This window comes from Oncorhynchus clarkii, chromosome 26 (assembly GCF_045791955.1).
Source record: "Oncorhynchus clarkii lewisi isolate Uvic-CL-2024 chromosome 26, UVic_Ocla_1.0, whole genome shotgun sequence".
Taxonomy (NCBI): domain Eukaryota; kingdom Metazoa; phylum Chordata; class Actinopteri; order Salmoniformes; family Salmonidae; genus Oncorhynchus; species Oncorhynchus clarkii.
Window position 1 is genome coordinate 9,363,052 of NC_092172.1, and position 20,476 is coordinate 9,383,527.

General features: G+C 39.5%; 1 protein-coding gene across 2 annotated transcripts in view; it reads left to right on the forward strand.

Annotated features, from left to right (window-relative positions):
* The window catches only part of LOC139384720 (cadherin-8-like), a 91,477-nt gene extending 72,267 nt beyond the window's left edge, over positions 1 to 19,210 (forward strand). For both annotated transcript variants that reach the window (XM_071129561.1, XM_071129562.1), the window contains 6 exons: positions 2,532 to 2,779; positions 10,343 to 10,479; positions 12,322 to 12,443; positions 13,068 to 13,185; positions 16,901 to 17,152; positions 17,280 to 19,210. In XM_071129561.1, coding sequence (XP_070985662.1) covers positions 2,532 to 2,779; positions 10,343 to 10,479; positions 12,322 to 12,443; positions 13,068 to 13,185; positions 16,901 to 17,152; positions 17,280 to 17,767 — 1,365 coding nt within the window. In that variant the 3' untranslated portion in view covers positions 17,768 to 19,210. The remainder of the gene's footprint in view (positions 1 to 2,531; positions 2,780 to 10,342; positions 10,480 to 12,321; positions 12,444 to 13,067; positions 13,186 to 16,900; positions 17,153 to 17,279) is intronic.
* The last annotated feature ends 1,266 nt before the right edge of the window (positions 19,211 to 20,476 follow it).

Here is a 20,476-nt window from a genome sequence, read left to right on the forward strand (position 1 = left end):
AACTAGACATGATCAATAAGACCTCTGACATACTTCCCTCTAGTATTTCACAGCGACAGCAGTGCTGTGGCTCTGCCTCATCACTTTATTCCGGTATACTTGGCTTGGAATCTGTTGCCTGCATTGCTAATAGCATGAGGGATGAGATTGCATGTGAAAAACAGGAAATCAACTGCCTACTCTCTTCTCACCTCCACATCTCCAGATGGTGAAGTTCAGATTACTTGAGCAGAACTGGTATTTCTGCTTCCGTTCCGTACTCTGAACAACATTTCCTTGGTTTCAGAGCCCTGTTGCACCAGCTCGTGGAGTTTTTCTTAGCCGATGAGGAAGAACAAAGGATGAAATGGAGCAAATAGCACCACGACACTTCCAACAACAAAAATAGTTTTGTAAACTACTGTCAAATACCAAGTGCAAATTATTAAAGGTTCTTTGCGGCAAGGTTACAAAATATTGATCTAAACACGACTGCAGAAGCACAAACTAAGAAGTGGCTTTGTTGTTTTGAGTTTAAGCTTTTTATCTTCCCACCCTCAGGCCTATCAGGGAATGTTAGTGGGAAGTTCTGCTTCCTCCACCAGCCAGCCCTGAACTTTGATGTCTCAAAATGGCCTATATGTATACATACAGATCCTATGCTGAGACTTTGAATTTGAAGCATGGCACAGGAGGGCTCGGAGGTGGGGATGTCAGCAAGGGACAAGCATGGGGAAAATGGAGTGAAAAAGCTGTCCCATCTTCATATGCACATACTGTAGCAACACAAGCCGGTCCAACACTTTCACTAAGCATATGTTCCATCAATATGAAAACCAAAGTGCTGCTCTCCGGATTACAGAGAGTCAAGTGCTGCATGAATTGAACTCCCCCAAAACAATGAGTAATGGCAGAGTGGCATAGAGGGCCAATTCAAATATGGCTGACTCAGTGGAGAGGTCAGATGTCATTGAGGATTATTTGAGAGGATGAGAATATGAATACTATTGTCAAAGTTATATTCTGAGGTAAAACTGTCCAGGTAGAGTCGCTTGTTGAAACAATCATACAATGTTAAGAGGGGAAAAAATACATAATTCTTTGTTATAAGATTTGGTCAATTATGCATTACAATGTAAAAGTACAATTATAACTGCAATGCAGTAAGGAGTCTGACTTGTTAATTGTTGTTGTAAATCAAATATGAAAACAATCAGGAAATAGTGCTGAATTAGTTACTGTAACTATTGTGGTATTCCATCCTTTGTCTGTGGTGTAATTCTGACAATTGACCCCTGTCCACTTCTAGCCCTGGGCTCCTTTATACTTGGTATTAGGCTGGAATCCATTGAAACCAATGTTTGCTCTTGGTCCAGCTGTTCACTCCTCTCGGCATAGAGGAGGAGGAGAAGAAGGTGGGGAGAGAAGAGAGAGAGGAAGAGCGGTTAATAATGAAAATGGTCCAAATAGCTTCTCAGACCGCGGAAGACTGGGCTGCAGGGCCCTCTCCATACGGGTGCCCTGATGCCAGACGTGTGGACTTCAAAGCCCCCTGTCAGTCCCCGTCCCCAGCTGCTTTTCTCTCACAGCTGGGCCTGCTGTCGGCACTGCCCCAACACTGGCCTAACCCAGCCTAGGGGACCACTGGATTCTTTAATTTTTTTGTGTGAAAAGCTGGAATACATTTTTTGATCCCTCTGTGAACCCTTCTCATTCCCAAAGCCAACTCAAATCCCCTCAAGCGGCAAGGCCCAGTTTTGATTTCCCTATGAATCCTGGTTTTGGAGTGTGGAAGTGACTTGGTCCCATTACTCTAGTATTATAAGAGAGGCCAGAGGTGATTCAAAATACAATTGTGTCTAGGACGCCAGAGACTTATTGCGATGATTTTACATGTTGCAAATATTCAATGATGAGGATGTGTAAAAAAGTACTGGACTGTTTCTCAATGTCCTTGTGAAATAGGAATGAGACCAACTGTTATTTAAGGGGTATGTTTCTTCTCACTGAAGTACACATACAGTAGGTATGCAATTCTCCCTAGGAAATTGCATTGTTGTGTTAGAATTCCTGACGACACATCCACTTCTATTCAAGTGATGATAATGCCTCAATAATTGCTATCCTTCAAATGATTGTGGCAATAATCTTATACCAGTGTTATCGTCATGGTAATACATGTCCACAAAATTATATTTTCAGGTAGCACAAACTTACAAATAACATTATTTTCATTATTGCCTAACACATTTGAACCAGATCGGTGTGATATCAGATTAGATTAACTTTATTTACAGCCGTATTCTATCCTAGAGCAGATGTCACAAAACAAATTGCCAACACATAGATTACTTGAGGTGAGATTGTGGTTGTTGCTAATAATTACAAATGTTGTTCCACCCTGTGCTTGTTTTATTTCCCTACATGTTTTGATAGGATCAGAGATCACTCTTTTGAATTTCAACTCAGAAATGCTTCAGACATCAGCTGCATTTTCCCCTGTTGCTTTTTGGACATCAGTGAAAGGCATGTGTTTCTGTCATTTTGTACAGCCCCTGAACTTCGAGACTAAAAAGTCATATACACTGAAGGTGGAGGCGGCCAACATTCGATTTGATCCCAACAGCGGCGCCCCCTTCAAAGATACAGCCACGGTGAAGATTGCAGTGGAAGATTCAGATGAACCCCCTGTCTTCTCCAAGCCCACATTTGTCCTGCAGGTGGACGAGAATGCCCCCATCAACACGGTTGTAGGAACGGTCACAGCCCGCGATCCTGATGTCACTGGCAGTCTGGTCAGGTAAGAAACAAGATGTTATTCACAACCTCATTTCACCAAACACTTGTTTACCTTATTGTTTTCACACCCATATAAGGACTGCGCCATGGAATCATATGTATTTCAAAACATAGTCTTGCCACTTGCTCTGTGCATGTTCCTTTTGGAGGTGAAATGTGAGCCGACGGCTGCCCTGGTTTCCTTAGGACCACAGTGTAGTAAACTTGAAAGCACAGCACAGGGAGACTTCTCTTCGTGATGACTTTGCCTGCTGCGTTTCAGTTGTGTGACTTATTCTTGGAAATACCACAAGGGCACCTTGTATAGGTTATACAGGCAATTTCTCTCCATCCACCCCGGCATTTCATTAATTCTCCAGTGACTTGCCGCGTCCCCCGGACAACACTCAACAGGTTGTGTAATTTCATGGTGAACAGAGTGCAAGCTGGTAATCATTATTTGGCTATTGCCAAAGCAGGGGAGTTCAACCTGGTTCCAATCTTCATATAAAAAATATAAAAATAGGCATACCAAGATAACGTAACCTGATCTCATGTTTGGGTGTCTCTTTAGTTCTTCTTCTGTGACCCCAATGCTCTTTTATGTTGCACTTTCACTACGTTTTTCATTATCACTGTGCTGTGCTGTGCATATTTATTGACATGTGCTATATATTATGCTGTTGATCTATGTGTGATAAGCACTGCCCTATTTCATTTTTATGTGAACATGTCTATCCAAGTGGCCAAAATAATTGTCATAAACGGTACTCCATTGTACTATATTGATATGTCAGACTGGCATTTGGGAATCATATTTTTCAGTGTAATGATGTATTAGGTTGTTTTTTCACTCGGGACTTTCTCATTGAAAGTATATTTCTGATTCCTTGTTTTCTGTTTTAAATGAAAGAGCACTTCATGTGTTTACTATTTTGTGGATAAGACTACAGATTTCGATAAGTGAATTGAGGCTGAAGGATATTATGCCAGTGTATGTAAGGCTGTCCGAAAGCTTTCAAGCAATCAGAGTTAAAGGAAGCTTTACGGAACCTACTTAGAGGCTGTAAGAGTTTGGAGCCGGATAAAAATGAATTATATTCCAGCACGTAAGTGGTTAATGTCACATTGCTTCTCATGTCTGCCAATGTCAAGGAAGGCATTCAACAGTAAAGCCATTCTGTTTAGGGGAAGGAAGGGAATGGCTCTTACACAGCTTGAGATGTTCATGCCATCTTGTGTTGTTTCTCAATACTGATAAATTGCTGCAAGATGGAATCTCACTTTTTGGGGGGTATTTTCTTAAAACTGCATTGTTGGTTAAGTAAGTAAGCATTTCACTGTTGGATTTGGCACATGTGACAAATAAAATGTGATTTGAATGCACTGTACTTTTAATGCCCCCATGCAGTCTTTTTATTTAATTTCTAATAAATCACTATGTGTGTTTATTTCATGAAAATAATTCCCCAAATATTTGTTATTATTTGTTTCCATGAGCCGTCATTAAAATTCTCAGTCTGATCGTGTGGTGTTGACACACATGTTAATATAGGTACTGTACACACACAGCCCTGATTGGCAGATAGGATCGTCTAGACGAGGGGCCTTCAACATTTTCAAGCATGAGAGCTACTTTTAAATTATGAAACATGTCGCAAGCTACTCATACATTTTTCCTAGCTTTCAAATAGGCACTCTTGGTACTCTCAAAATCCATTTTCTCGCTTCTAATTGACCTGGTTTGGGATTTTTTTCTCTCAGTTTTTCACTCTAAATATTACAATTATTCATAGATAAACAATGAAATTGGATGTTGTGAGTCCATGTCAATGCTTAATTTACATCAGAAGATACTTTTTGAATGTAATACCCCTTTAGAGGAGAGGAATGTGCTGGTCTAATGATGTTTTTGCTGGTGCATTATGTCATGACACATGATTGATACAAGTAGTCATTATATAATTCTTAAGTTTACTTTCTAACATTTCCTTGAGAATGTTTTAGGGAAACTCTTTCTGTCTACCCAAAAGACAGATATCATTATGTCTAACAGATATACAGGGTCAATATTGATGGAAATAAATAGGCAGATATTGTGTTACGTTTGACTTTTTAAGCCAATTGTGGCTACAGCACCTTTAGAAACTATTGACACCCCTTGACTTTTTCCACATTTTCTTGTGTTACGACCTGAATTTAAAATGGATTAAATTGAGATATATATATACAACCGGTCAAAAGTTTTAGAACACCTACTCATTCAAGGGTTTTTCTATATTTTGACTATTTTCTACATTGTAGAATAATAGTGAAGACATCAAAACTATGAAATAACACATATGGAATCATGTAGTAACCCAAAAAATAAAAATCTATTTTATATTTGAGATTCTTCAAATAGCCACCCTTTGCCTTGATGACAGCTTTGCACACTCTTGGCATTCTCTCATCCAGCTTCACCTGAGATGCTTTTCCAACAGTTCCCACATATATTGAGCACTTGTTTTTTACCTGCACTCTGCGGTCCAACTCATCCCTAACCATCTCAATTTGGTTGAGGTCGGGGGATTGTAGAGGCCAGTTCATCTGATGCAGCACTCCATCACTCTCCTTCATAGTAAAATAGCCCCTACACAGCCTGGAGATGTGTTGGGTCATTGTCCTGTTGAAAAAAATTATAGTCTTACTAAACTTGAACCAGATGTGTGCCATGAAATCTAAATAAATCACTGACAGTGTCATAAGCAAAGCACCCCCACACCATCACACCTCCTCCTCCATGCTTCATGGTGGGAACCACACATGCAGAGATCATCCGTTCACCTACTCTGCATCTCACAAAGACACAGAGGTTGGAACCAAACATCTCACATTTGGACTCCAGACCATAGGACAAATTTCCATCGGTCTAATGTCCATTGCTCATGTTTCTTGGCCCAAGCAAGTCTCTTCTTCTTATCGGTGTCCTTTTGCAATTCGACCATGAAGGCCTGATTCACGCAGTCTCATCTGAACAGTTGATGTTGAGATGTGTCTGTTATTTTAACTCTGTGAAGCATTTATTTGGGCTGCAATTTCTGAGGCTGGTAACTCTAATGAACTTTTCCTCTGCAGCAGAGGTAACTCTGTGTATTCCATTCCTGTGACGGTCCTCCTGAGAGCCAGTTTCATCATAGTGCTTGATGGTTTTTGCGACTGCATTTGAAGAAACTTTCAAAGTTCTTGAAATTTTCCATATTAACTGACCTGCATGTCTTAAAGTAATGATGGACTGCTATTTCTCTTTGCTTATTTGAGCTGTTCTTGCCATAATATGGTATTTTACCAAATAGGGTTTTCTTCTGTATACCTCCTACCTTGTAACAACACAGCTGATTGTCTCAAACGCATTAAGAAGGAAAGAGATTCCACAAATTAACTTTTAAAAAGGCACACGTGTTAATTGAAATGCATTGTGACTACCTCATGAAGCTGGTTGACAGAATGCCAAGAGTGTCCAAAGCTGTCATCAAGGCAAAGGTTGGCTAATTGAAGAATCTCAAATATAAAATATATTTTGATTTGTTTAACACTTTTTTAGTTACTACGTGATTCCATATGTGCTATTTCATAGTTGAATTCTTTACTAGCATTTTACAATGTAGAAAATAGTAAAAAAATAAATAAAAACCATTGAAAGAGTAGGTGTTCTAAAACTTTTGACCGGTACAATTGTAGACCTTTTTTTATTTCTTCAAGAGCTGTTACACTAAAAGGGCATTTTCATCATTTTCACAATTTCTATGTTATTTCGACCTCTCAGTGTGGAAACTACACTGTTTCTTTAAGTCAAGACATGTTCCCTGTATGTTTTCACAATGTGTCAGATATATGTATATGTATATGTACCTGTATGTCAATTGCTTTTCACCACACATGACATGACATACAATATTGCCATTGACAGTTTAGTTTATTGTATTACTTTTATAAAATGTAACTTCTATTCTTTAATGTCTTCAATTTTATCTCCTTGAGTTTCTTATAATAATATAATAATTTCTGACAATTTGGTATCTATTTATATTATTTGTGTGTGATTTTGAATATGTAATGATGCATCATCATAGAACTGTATGTAGTCTCTCAAAGACCTCACGAAGTCTCATACTGTTTTTATGCCCAGACATTTATCCTTGACATACAATGCTTTTGGATTGAGTGCATCTCTATGGAGTGATAATAAGCAATGTTGTGACCATCACAGAGGTTATAGGCTGAACATTGTTAGCTTTATCTGAAAGACTAGATGTAACCAGGTAAACACACATGTCTAGTGTGTTTGAATCTCATCACGGATAACTTTAGCATTTTTACTAATTAGCAACTTTGCAACTACTTACTACTTTTTTAGCTACTTTGCAAATTCTAGCATGTTAGCTAACCCTTCCCCTGATCATAACCTTAACCCATTAACTTAATTCCTAACCTTAACCCTAATCTTAACCCCAACCCCTAGCCAAGATAACATTATCCTCCAAGCTAACGTTCGTGTTAAAACAACCTAACCACCTACTGTAGCAAGCGTTAGCAACAACACATTAGAATTGGTAACATATCATAACGTATTGCAAATTCTTAATATTGTTCAAATTATAATTTGTAACATATCATACAAATTGTAATTTGGACTCTATCATATGAAATGGATGATGGACATCTACAAATGTATACATACCTTGTGAAATGTAACAAAGCATACTGAATGGAGGGAGATTTATATTTACTATGTTATGTCTACCGCTAAGTCCAGGTTGTGAGTAAACACCCTCACACCAAAATGACTCACTGTCTCTCAGTCTGACCAGGATGACTCAAAGGCTTAGGGCTGGTTCCTCACTTAGACCTCAACCCTCAAGCTATTCTTTATGCATTCAACCAAGGTTTCAGGTGGACTTCACAAAATGCAACACAATTCCTTCAGCGTCCTCCCATACTCTGTGAATATGATTTTAATCTTGAATGATCATTATGCTCAAGACTTTGGGCATTACACCATAGCTTTGAAGGCTAGAGTAAGAGCCAATCAAGGGTATCATTCCAGTACCAGGTATTGATGATGCCTTTTAATAATACGTTATGGCTAACCTAGGAAGTTGCCCAAAATACCATGTAGAGAAACATTTGTGCATTGACGGAGTTGAGTGGGACATGCACACAACACTGAACCCGGTGAGGGTTTAGAAGAGGATCATAGGACTACAAAAGGTTATGGGTAATGAAAGCCAGGTCTGTCAGGTGACTGTGTAAGCTTGTCTGCCTTTCTTCAGGCCCCGCTACATCATTTACTTACCTTGACAGCTGACATGTTGCAACTGTTAATACGAGGAGTCATGTAAAAGAGATTATGAAAAATGAATGTCAAATGTAATGTCAAGTAGGCTTTCTTGTAGAAAACCGGTTCAGGACATGTTCAGGGAAAACGGGAATAAATGTGTCCTTACAAAAGAGCTGGTTAGCATGCGGAGGACAGAGAAATTAGTTCTACATCTGTGATCCTCCCAATAGAATTACTGACCTTATATAAGACAGAAATGTCATGAATGCATTTGTTCTCTGTCTCACACTCATATTACTGGCTTTATGGCTTATAGCCAACACTAATTATAGCTATCACTTCTAACATCCCCTTTTTGTGACCCAGATGACAGCTTAGTAAATGTAGTGTTCAAACCAAAAATAATATTAACACAGTGTGTAAAAGTTATAAATGTCATATGATTGAACAAGAAATATGTTTTTTGGTGGAGAGCTGCCCAATGTAATTGGAGTCAGGTATTGAAGGAGTGGAAAGTATGAGGTGCTATTTTATGTCGTCCTTTGAATTATTCACATCCAATGATCCGCTCCCAAACACATCCTCACACCTTTGACAGTCAGCACCCATCTCTTGCATGGAACATCTGATAATTGTGTTTGCTTTAATTCTTTTCACATCACATTGTCAGTTTGATTGACACGTGGCAGAACATTTCAGGGTCGGTCTCCCTCCACGTGAAGCTGTCAAAGCCTGACTGGAATCCACTCCGTCTCCTGGAGAATTCTCCCAGGTGGTTTGGACTGTCTGCCTGTCTTGAAAGTGCTCTGCGTCTGTGGAGGAGTCCTCCTGGACCTCCTGCCTGCCGTCTGAGGATTTACACCATTTCATCCCAAAAAAATTGAAATGTCATGGCTCAATACGTCTCCCACAGTTGGAATCTAGGGCAATGGCTTATTTATTTCATTTCCTGTAAGCTCTTTGTTTTCATTATTATTTTGTCATTGTTGTCTTTTTTTCTCTCCCATTTTTCTCATGCAGAAATGCATGTCTGTCAACAGGTCTGTGCTGATAGAGATGAGCAGTTCCACAGTGAAATAGGATGAGACCCAAGGTCATGTGTGAAGGGAGATGGGGTTGGGAGGGTGGGTGGAGGAGGAGGATTGCAAAGACCATTGGGGAATTGGATTAGTGAAAAAGCAAGGCATTGGCTAAACTTTTGACTTGGATTTTGCTTTGAACGAGGCTATGTTTAGAGGGAGGGGCATTTAGTTTAAAGGAATAACCATGTATGTTCTGTGTGGCATTGAGAGCATTCAACTATTGAATGTATGCATTCACATGCATATGATATACCTTAAAGGCCTTGTTGCTCTTGGTGACTTTGATGTTTCTAATTGGCAGCCTTAATTTAGGGCAATTCACAGTTGTTGATGGCATGTTTTTCACATGCCAAGTGTGGCAATGAATACCTTAAAAATATTGAATGTATGCATTCAAATAAACATGAAAAATAACACAGTTTCCATGCCAATAACATGTTTTTCACATGCCAAGTGTGCACGTGTGTCCTTTCTGAAAGCGTTTGAGGGATTGGCACCACACAATGCACTGTGACAAAGCCAGTTCTACAGTCACAATGATTTTGGAAATGCACATAAATATTACCTTTAAGAGGCTTTTTAATGGTCAATGTGTCATCATGTTGTTGCTACTGGTGAGGTTGTTGAATTATATATAAGGTTGCTGCCCTTGAAATGCTCTTCTGTCTTGCTTCAATCCACAGAACAGGGACATCAGCGTGAACGAGGATGGTTGATTTGGATTTGAATTTAAACTCAACATTACATTGTACCCCGTCTATCTTGTGACTTTCCCACCCCTCCTTAGTATGACCCCTGTGAAGTTTTTCAAACGAGGTCAAGGTAAAGTCACAAGGAAAGGAGATAATGTTAAGGAGGATGTTAGTGTCACTAATGACATATTTGTATGGAGGGGGACATTAAGGAGCCACTGTTGGGAGACTAAACCGGACTCACGTCCACTTTAGTTTTTAAAGAACCTCCTAAACCGTATTGCAGCTTGAATGTCCTCTCCTGCTAATCTGAGACCTGTAATTCATTCTTCGATTATAATTATTGACTTCCTACTGCTTTTCACTTACATTCATCCACAGGAACCTCTTGATGGATACGTCTCCATTAGTCAGTGCACCCAAGGCATTGTCGAGAACGGTTAGCTGTGTGCTGCATGTAGAACTTCTGATGATTCTCTCTATTTGTGTAGGTACTTTATTGATCGCCACACCGATCTGGAGAGGCAGTTCAATGTTAACGTAGACGATGGGAAGATCACGTTGGCCAAACCACTGGACCGAGAGACAGATATGTGGCACAACATCACAGTAACAGCCACTGAAATCCGTAAGTAACATTTCCAATAGAAATTGTTATACTGTTTGTGGTCTACTACATAATTAACGAAATGCAATATCCTCTTCATATCAATGCAATGATGAAGGACGAGTGTCAACTCAGGGGGGGGGGGGACGACAGCTGCTTGTGAACATTCAGATCTGTTTACGAACCCAGTTTGAACAACTTCATTCTTGCCTCCAACAAAGGAGTGACCGGCCGTCTTAGTCCTCTATAAAATAGTCCTGCACTTGTAACCTATCTCATGTTAATGACCATAGAGTGTGATACAGCTCAGTAGTCAATTTGTGGAAGTGCGAGTACATTAAGAAGTATCAAATTAACAGTTGTAAACACAAACGCCAACATTGTTTGCACCAAAGCCAGCATCCATTACAGATACAGGAACATCTGTGATCCAGGAAACTGACTGACTATACAACATCTTCGAGGTAGAACGACAAACAACTCAAACCATATGTAAAACTTTATTTGCATAACAGATTGTTTCAGGGGGACTGTATGTTGTTATAAAATGTAGTGCACACCTTAAATGAGAAATGTAAAATACTTGTAACTTGCTCCCCCTCGCCTTTCTTAATCAAAGGGAAACACTAATTGTCACAGCAATACAAAAATATCCCAGTTTTTTTATATCAAAGTTATGCTATAGAGTATACATTCATGGCATGTTATTGTAAATGCAATGCGTCTCTGTTGATATTCATGCTAGTTTTTGTCATGTCTGGTGTTAGACATTTCACTGTGCCTTTCATGACTTATGCTAAAGTGACTGTGACTCAAGACAGCAGCATCAATGAACGCACTTAATCGAAATTGACCAAAATAAATATGTCTGTTTACTATTCTTGGTGGATTGGAGCCAAGCAGGAATCCTCTCTGGCGTGAAGAGGAAGAAATGTGTTCCAAGTCCAATTCCATTGCCATTTGCCACCCAAACGGTGTCGCGTTCTACTGCTTGCACCAGTTGACATCTGACTAATCAGATTGCAATTCTTGCTGCGGTGGAGTGAAAGTCACTTTAACAGAGCACAAGGAAAACGTGGACACTTCTCTTTTTCCCCACTCTGTCCATCTATCACCTTCTAGCAAACTGTCTATTTTAGTTTCTCACTGTTTCCCACTCTTTCTCTCCTCTCTTATGCTCACCTCTGGGCATTTTGTCCTGAAGCATTCTTAAGTGTAAAATCCTCCATTTGCTGCAGTGTTATATCTCAAAACCACTCTTTCTGTTTTTCTGTTTTCTATGTGACAACATGCATCATGCACATCATTGTTTTGAATGTTAGCTATGTGTATGGTCTCACAAACATGCAAAAAGAGGAAAGATGTCAACTGCCAGAACGACATCAATTGCTCCATGGACCAAATTATTAGCTACAAGTTAGTGGTTGCAACACTTATTAAACACAATCATTTATCTCAAAAGGGACTGTCAATTATGGGCGATGAATAATCCCAATAAAAATCAAATCTAATTAAATTGCCCTTTATTATCTTTTTAGACTTCTGCTGCCGTTGATTCATTAATATGCATTTTTTTTAACCCTCATGCATGAAACATGAGCGTGTTCAGGGGATTTCAAAAGCACTTTGAATGTGTTTTTTTTCTTCTCTCTCACCACTTCTGTTTTGCATTCTTGATATTAGCTAAAACTCAGATTGATGTGGCTTCTCATCTGCCTTTCTATCAGCCAAGGGGATTTTTTTAAATAACAGAAGGAGAAAAAAAATCTGGGTCACGGAATTTACCTGGGATTTAATTTCCCGCTGTATATAGTATCCAATGTCATTGTATTCATTGTCTGTTGTTGGGTTTTTGTTTATCAGGGAACCACAGCCAGATATCACGGGCTACCGTGGCCATCCGAGTGCTGGACATAAATGACAACGCCCCAGAGTTTGCAACGGAATACGAGGCTTTCCTCTGTGAAAATGGCAAACCTGGCCAGGTAGGGGGCATTCATCAAGGCTGCCATTGTCGTCTCCCCCTGCATCTCCTCCGTAATGATCAGCCATGGTGAATTATAGCCTATTTATTTCACTGGGAAAGTACAGAGGCAGGAGTGTGGCTTTTCTCTGAGACACTCTCCTCCCCTGACACAGCACATAGAGACGGAGGGAAAATGAGAGCAGTCAGAATTGATCAGAGTGAATCATAATTCAGAGTTGTCTTTCATGTCCTCCTCCAGATGGCACAATGGATCTCTGGCCAAAATTCTGGACAAGTGCTTTGCATTCCCCTTCACATCAATCCTATTCATTCAGACAACAATAATAAAAAAAAAAAACAATGACCGAGATAGCTGAATTCTCATTTCTAATCAATCACAGACATACAGCTTGATAATAACTATGATGGCAGGTAAATAGATGAACCCAGAAACCAAAAGTGTGCCAGGTGAGACAGCACCACATTGATAACAATCTCAAATTCCTGGAATGAATGGAGGATATTTTTCATTTTCTCTTAGCCAATGTCACGGTCAGGCTTTTTGTGATGGCAAAAAAAAGTAATGGATGACCTATCTCTCTAATGGTATTGGGCTCCTCTCTTTCTGTCTGTGTTTCCACAGGTGATACAGACAGTCAGTGCTGTCGACAAGGATGACCCAATACAGGGACACTACTTTGAATACCGCCTCATCCCAGAGATGTTAAACAATCCTAATTTCACGATAAAAAACAACGGAGGTAAGGACAGAACATGTGACTTAGAATGACAAAAAATGTCTTATATCCTGCAGCATATTAGTCCAATTGAAGATGAAATCTAGTTGGATTACCGGACCCAGTGGTTAGCAGATGCGCAATAGCCTGGTCATCAGCTATTCTTTACTCCCTAGTGCATTTTGAAAGGAAGTAAATTAGTTGAATACAAATCGTCTGCGGGTAGTCTTGCAGCCCATTGTAGGGTGACTTCTTGAGCTGTTGCTGCAAGGCAGATGGCACTACATTTGTTTGCTAAATACTGTGATTGGTTTAGCAGGCTTTCTGTCCATCCTTCGTCCCCCGTCCCCCCCCCGCTCTCTTTTCCATTACTCTCACTGAAGAGCCCACGCTCATCCTGAAGTTGTTGCGTAATGTTTTCAAAGAGCTTGGGGCGAAGAATCTTCATCTGGTTCTGTCCAACTGTTTTGATGCGAAGGCTGCAGGCAAGAGGAACTGCTGTGTCTAGTTGTTAGTAAAAGGAAAATATAGAATAAGGACATTAAATGCACCAGCCTCTTTATCTAAATGGAAACCTGCCACCATGGAAACAGGTGTATTAAGAGACAAATAGGAAAAGTTGCTGAATCTAGAGAAAATCTAGAGAAATCACAGGCAACATTGAAGCAACATTTTCAAATGTAGATATCATTATGCTATTAATTCAACTGCTACAACTAATAAACATATATACTTATCCATAACAATAAACAGGTTCTTACATTTTAATCACATTTTCTCAGCAAACATTTGATAGTGTAAGAAATCACTCTTCTTGTAAATGTCTACATTCAAAAGTTTTACTTAAACCCTAAATGGTTCTCAAGTAGATTACTAAGAAAATCTCATCCATTGTTTAAAAATTGCCTTTTTGCCTTTGTGCAGATTGCCATGTCTCATTTTCGATTAATTGAAAATGATACTTTTTTTCCAAAGTATCTCTCTTTCTCAAACAAGCATTACAGAGCTGGCTACAATTTCAAATTCATCCCCCTGAAAAGATAGAACAAATATTACAACAAATATTATGGCTGAACTCAAATGTGCCGGTTGATAAAATACCTGTATTTATGGGAAAGATGTTTGAAAAGGGAAAAGTATTTATCTTCAACTCGCAATCTGTGGATTCTGTTCGATTAGATAGATTGAAATTGTACGTTAAACATCACAGCATTGTTGAATGGTATGTGTTGAGTAGAAACACGAAGTGGGTGGCCAGCAGAGATAGATGGGCTGAGGGAAGCTGAGGGTTGGGATGTGGAATTGGAGACAAGTGGGAGTGAAGTTGCTGTGCGGGAGATAGAAGGATGGTCAAAGATAATAAAAAAAAATAAAAAAAGTTTTAAAAAACATAATAAAAAGTCAGTTTGAATTACATTGAGGGGCAGTGTTTTTACGGCTAATGCCGGTTTGTCTGAGGCTGATGCCATGCAGGTGTTTGTACACATGCATATACACACACTCTCATTCAAATAAACACATACAAGAACACATGTAATAGTGCCAGACATGCACACAAACATATACAGTTGGCATTGCTGTTATGATTTTTTTGCATTGTTTGCTGTTTTCTTTTGTCTTTTTCTTTTTTCTCTTTACCTCGTTCTCTTGGTTTTTGGAGCATTGGGGGGGTTCTAAGGGGTGGGGAATGGAATTAATTAAATTTTGTATTTATTATTTTTCTTCTTGGGGGGGGACTGTGGGAGGGGTCTCGAATGGTTGAGGGACAGCTATTGGGGAACTGTGGGGGGGGGGGGGGGGTCTTGGAGGGTTCGGGTTCACGTTTTTTTGGCCTGGTGGGAGATCTGTCAACGTGCCCTTGAGCAGGGCATTGCTTCTGTGTGTCGCTCTCAATGGGAGTCTGTTGGATGACTGGTATCATGTAGTTGTTGAGCGGCTTCACTGCAAGTATATAGTATGTTTCGGATATTCAATAAAATGAATACATACAATATAAATAAATAAATACAAATATATTTAAAAAATGTCTACATCTAGCTGTTGTGAAGTGTCAGTATTCTACATGAGAAATATAGGCACAGCACTTGTATGACTATTTCCACCTGCACAGAGCAGGCAAAGCCACTCCAGTGAAGAGTAGCAGACCCTTTGAACTTTGACCCTTTGTGCTGGTTTGTTTGTGACGGTGACTCTAATTGCAGTGAATGTGCTGTGGAGAGGATATGTACTGTGGAGAGGATAGGGTTAGCCAGGGCCAGGGTCAGCCAGAAAGGATATCCTACTGCACACAAGCTGTTCAGGCTTTAACCCAATACCTCAGAGAAATGTTCAGGTATCTAATGTGATAAATGGGAAACCGCTGTGCACTTAAGATTGACACGATAGGAACCAGCATTTTACCAGGCGCTCTTAACCAAAGCAACTTACAGTAGTGGTCTCCCGTGGGAATCAAACCCACAATCCTGCCGTTGCAAGTGCCATGCTCTACCAACAGAGACATACACCGATTGTATAAAACAGGTGAAAGCTAAGATCCCTTATTGAGGTCACCTGTTAAATCCACTTCAATCATTGTAGATGAAGGGGAGGAGAAGGATTTTTTAAAGTCTAGAGACAATTGAGACATGGATTGTGTATGTGTGCTATTCAGAGGGCAAATGGGCAAGACAAAAGATTGAAGTGTCTTTGAACTGGGTATGGTAGTGGGTACCAGATGCATCTGTTTGAGTGGGTCAATAAAGGAAAGGGAAAGGGGAAGAGGAATACCTAGTCAGTTGTCCAACTGAATGAATTGTCACGCTGCTGGGTTTTTCATGCTCAACAGTTTCCCATGCGTATCAAGAATGGTCCACCACCCAAAGGACATCCAGCCAACACGACTGTAGGAAGCATCGGAGTCAACGTGGGCCTTCAGGCTTGATTGCTAATGTTTCATGTCTCTCTGTCACGCATGCTCAGACAGAGGGTAGACAATTGAACTGCCCTCGTGGAAAAAGCACATTAATTTCACATGTGAACACGTGAAGTGTTCCCAAAAACACGTTCTCATGTGATCACGTGATCTCATGTGAAGTTATTGTGATGACATTCGGCAATATGTAAAGGCTACATGTGATAATATGAAACTACACGTGCTGACATGTGATCACGTGTAAAAAAAAATGTGTTCCAAAAGCACGTTTTCACATGATTTCAAATGTGAAACTTCACGTGAAATCATTTTGCTTTTTTTTTTTTCCCGTTACACCAACTTGAGTAGACTCTTATAGGAATAAAAGTGTTTGACAATATGTGGGTGAGTGGATATTATTAGCTAGATAATGAACACAGAGCTCACAGAAGTGTCATCAAAGAGTCCCTGGCACCTCTCGGAGTTGCCTTGTACCATCTTCTAAGTCAGTGCCGCACTCACGTCTCTTCATTTCCACATCTTAATATGGGTATGACAGAATAGGATTCAATCGCTTACAGAGTTCTGCTATTAGAATATGCTGAGGAGGAAGGTGACTGAAAGCCATCAGCAGAGTATACACGTGAGACCACAAAACAAATGGCAGGCCAATGCAACATGCTGTTTTTCTATCGTCAATTTGGAATTGCCCAAATTTTTACATAAAAAAAAAAAATGTTACTGGATTGCAAAACATTTTGGTTTGTCACTACAAAAATACATGCTCTTACTCAACGGAAGCTAATTTGCTAGATGTTTTTTGTTTACAACTGCTTTCTCTCCCCACAGACAACTCCATCAGTGTTTTAGCCAAGCATGACACCTTCCGGCGCCAGAAACAGGAGATGTATTTCCTGCCCATAATTGTGACTGACAATGGAAATCCTCCAATGAGCAGCACTAACACGTTGACCATCCGGGTATGTGGATGCAGCAGGGAGGGAATAGTCCAGTCATGCAACGTGGAGGCCTATGTCCTACCCATTGGCCTCAGCATGGGAGCTTTGATTGCCATTCTGGCCTGCATAATACTACTTTTAGGTAAGATAATACTGATACTTTATGCCATTTGATTACATCTGAAAAATACAGACGTGCAACACTGGTAAACTTCTACAAACATTGTCTTTGTGAGCACATGACTTTGACATGTCCTCTTGTTCGGCAGTTATAGTGGTGCTGTTTGTGACGCTCAGAAGACACAAGAACAAGCCACTTATCATCAAAGATGACGAAGATGTGAGGGAGAACATCATCCGCTATGACGATGAGGGGGGTGGAGAAGAAGACACTGAGGCCTTTGACATTGCCACACTGCAGAACCCTGATGGAATCAATGGCTACCTGCCCCGCAAGGATATCAAGCCGGACCTGCAGTTCATGCCAAGGCAGAGTAGTGGCCCTAACGGTGTGGACGTGGATGAGTTCATCAATGTCAGACTCCATGAGGCGGACAACGATCCCACGGCCCCTCCCTATGACTCCATTCAGATCTATGGCTATGAGGGCCGGGGCTCCATTGCTGGGTCTCTGAGCTCCCTCGAGACTGCGTCCTCAGACTCAGACCAGAACTATGACTACCTCAGAGAGTGGGGTCCGCGTTTCAGAAGACTTGGGGAACTCTACTCAGTGGGTGAAAGTGATAAGGAGACTTGACCTTTGATCTGTAGAGACCCTTTGATTTTGTCCACATACTTGTGTATTATGCTAGGGTTTGCCGGCTTTTAGAAACAGCTGTTTAAAAAAGGGGGCCACCTTTCGTACTCTTAGATTGAAGTATAACGTTCATCATCTATCACATCAAGCGCTTTGTATTGTTGAGCCAAACTTAACAATGTCTATATTAGGAGGTCTATGATTCTTGTGGAGTGTAACTTAGATTCCGTCGTGGAGTGTCTAGCAGTATTTTGGGTATTTGTCATTTGCTGTGACTGACAGAAGCATAAAGACCTGGATTCTTGGTAGTTGCCTGATGAAAGAAGAGAGAGGGATTGTGTGATCTTACAGCCTTCTTTGGACATCGTGGAGATTCAACCACAGAACAATGGCACTACTGAGTGGCCCTCATCTCAGATCTCTACCCACCACCCAGCTAATCAAAGATAAAATAGGAAACTAAAAGAAAAAGCAATATTTGATCGACATTACAATGTTGAATGTATGTAAGATTTGAAAAAGCGAAATGAGAACCACTACAATATTGGCTTCAAAATTAATTAGTTTAGATATCATTTGATACCAGGTGGCCACATTTATAAACTGTCTGAGCCAGACGGCTTGCTTTATACAACTATTTGTATTTACACGCTCCAAGTGTGGTTTGCAAATATTATTAGCCTATAAAAGACTAAAGCGAAAGACAAAAAAAGAGAAATGTAGAAACTTTGAGGCCTTCTTTTTACAGAAGCAAGCATTAAATACAATTGTATTCACATGTTTTTTGAAAATGATCGTGTTGATTCCTCATTATCGTTGTATGATTTGTTTTTGTTTTATATATCTGTTCTTATTTGCGTTTGTTTCTGTGCTACAGGTTATAAGTGAGTGAGAGTTTAGAATGATCCCTTTTCTCAACTGTTCTTTCCACCACTGAAGCTATTTCATCACAGCTGAACTTGTTGTTTGGATATTGCTGTTAATATAGTATACAGAGAACACGAATTACTGTATAGTAAAATATTGGACGGAAAGGGAACTTTAATGTATACTGTTTATCATTATTCTGTATACAGAGTTACCAGTAACCATATAAGCACAATAGCTGGGATAATTTAATTGATGTGAATATTTCGACCCCTCAATTTTATTTAGGACCCACGGGTAACAAAACCCATAAAAATAAAATACAGACTCTTGCATATTGTGCTACACTGTATGATATTATACAAAAAATACATGTACATAGAGTTACTGATAATGTCCTCAACTTTCATTGAGTGGTGGTAGGTTTTGTCTATGCACGTTAGCTCTTGCACATGAGAATCTAAAATGGCACTACAGCTGCGTGCATAGTCAATTTGTACTGATACAGTATATGGCAGTTCTCAGTAGACTTCATAATATATATGAAATAGTCTTACATGCAGATCATATTTTCTACTGTGCTTTAACGCTTATAAATGTGTATGTTTAATTATTTACTCCCTGCAATGTAATCTAAGATACCCTGTATTGTTTCCTACTTTGTGAAATATATTTTTATAAATATTGCTGAATGAGTTTGGCTTTCTTCAGCAGCTAAGATGGTTGGAATAAGAGAGTTTTTCACAGTTCCTACTTGAATTATCTATGTCCGTCATTGTGCATCAGGAAGTACCAATATCAATATGTCAACATGTCACATATCTTATAATTAGGAAGAATTTATTTGGCAGTTGATGCACTGACTGGTTTTAAAACCTACAGTCAGACCCAAAATTATTGGCACCCTTGGTATCTTGTTCAAACAAGTTAGTATCTAATTTGAACGGCTTAATTGTTATTGTCTAATTAGGCCTCATTTTGTGATGCAGGGCCAGTTGTGTTTGTCCTTTGCTGCAATCATTCATTTACTGATGCCATCCACTGATATGATTATTCATTGACAGTTCTTTGATAGGGCCTGTAAGTGGGGAAAACAAGATCTCACGTTTGACTTCAAATTCTGACGTTTCTCCACTTTTCTCCAAATGTTTTGGAGTTGCTCAGCATTATCTTTCATTAATTCTCAATGCTTAAGTTAAGGTTTACCTTTTTGGATAGGGCAACAAAAAAAACCTACCCTTAAGTTTAGGCATTCATTCTGAATGGTTAAAGTAAGAGATAAGGTTTGGGATAGGGTTCAAACAAAAACATCAAACAAGTGTCTTCCACTGGGATTGAACATGCGACCTTCGGAAGGATGAACTTAGTATCTCGAATGACTTAGTATCTCGTTTGAATGACTAAGTCATTCCAAAAATAACAATGTTGCTTTAGGGCTTCCATAGAATAAGCCAAAAACATTCTATAAAATAAATAATACAAATACTGAGCTATATTGTATGCACATTGTTTGGGGAAAATTTGATTTGGTATTTTTTTATGTCTTTTCTATACTATACATTTGCTCAGGGAAAGAGATTTTGTTTTACCTTTAAATACCTCACCTTGCGAGGATAATGGCACTGAGGTGTTTTCTAAAATGTTTAATGAGATTGGAGAACACATTGGAAGGGATCTTAGACCAGTGCTCTATACAGAATCTGTCCATATCCTTGAAATCCTTTGTCTGCGCTTATGGAATGGACAGCCACAGGTTTTTAATTGGGAGACCAATTTTGATTTTGTGGTAAATTAACCATTTCTTTGTGGATTTTGGTATGTGCTTAGGGTTATTGTCTTGCT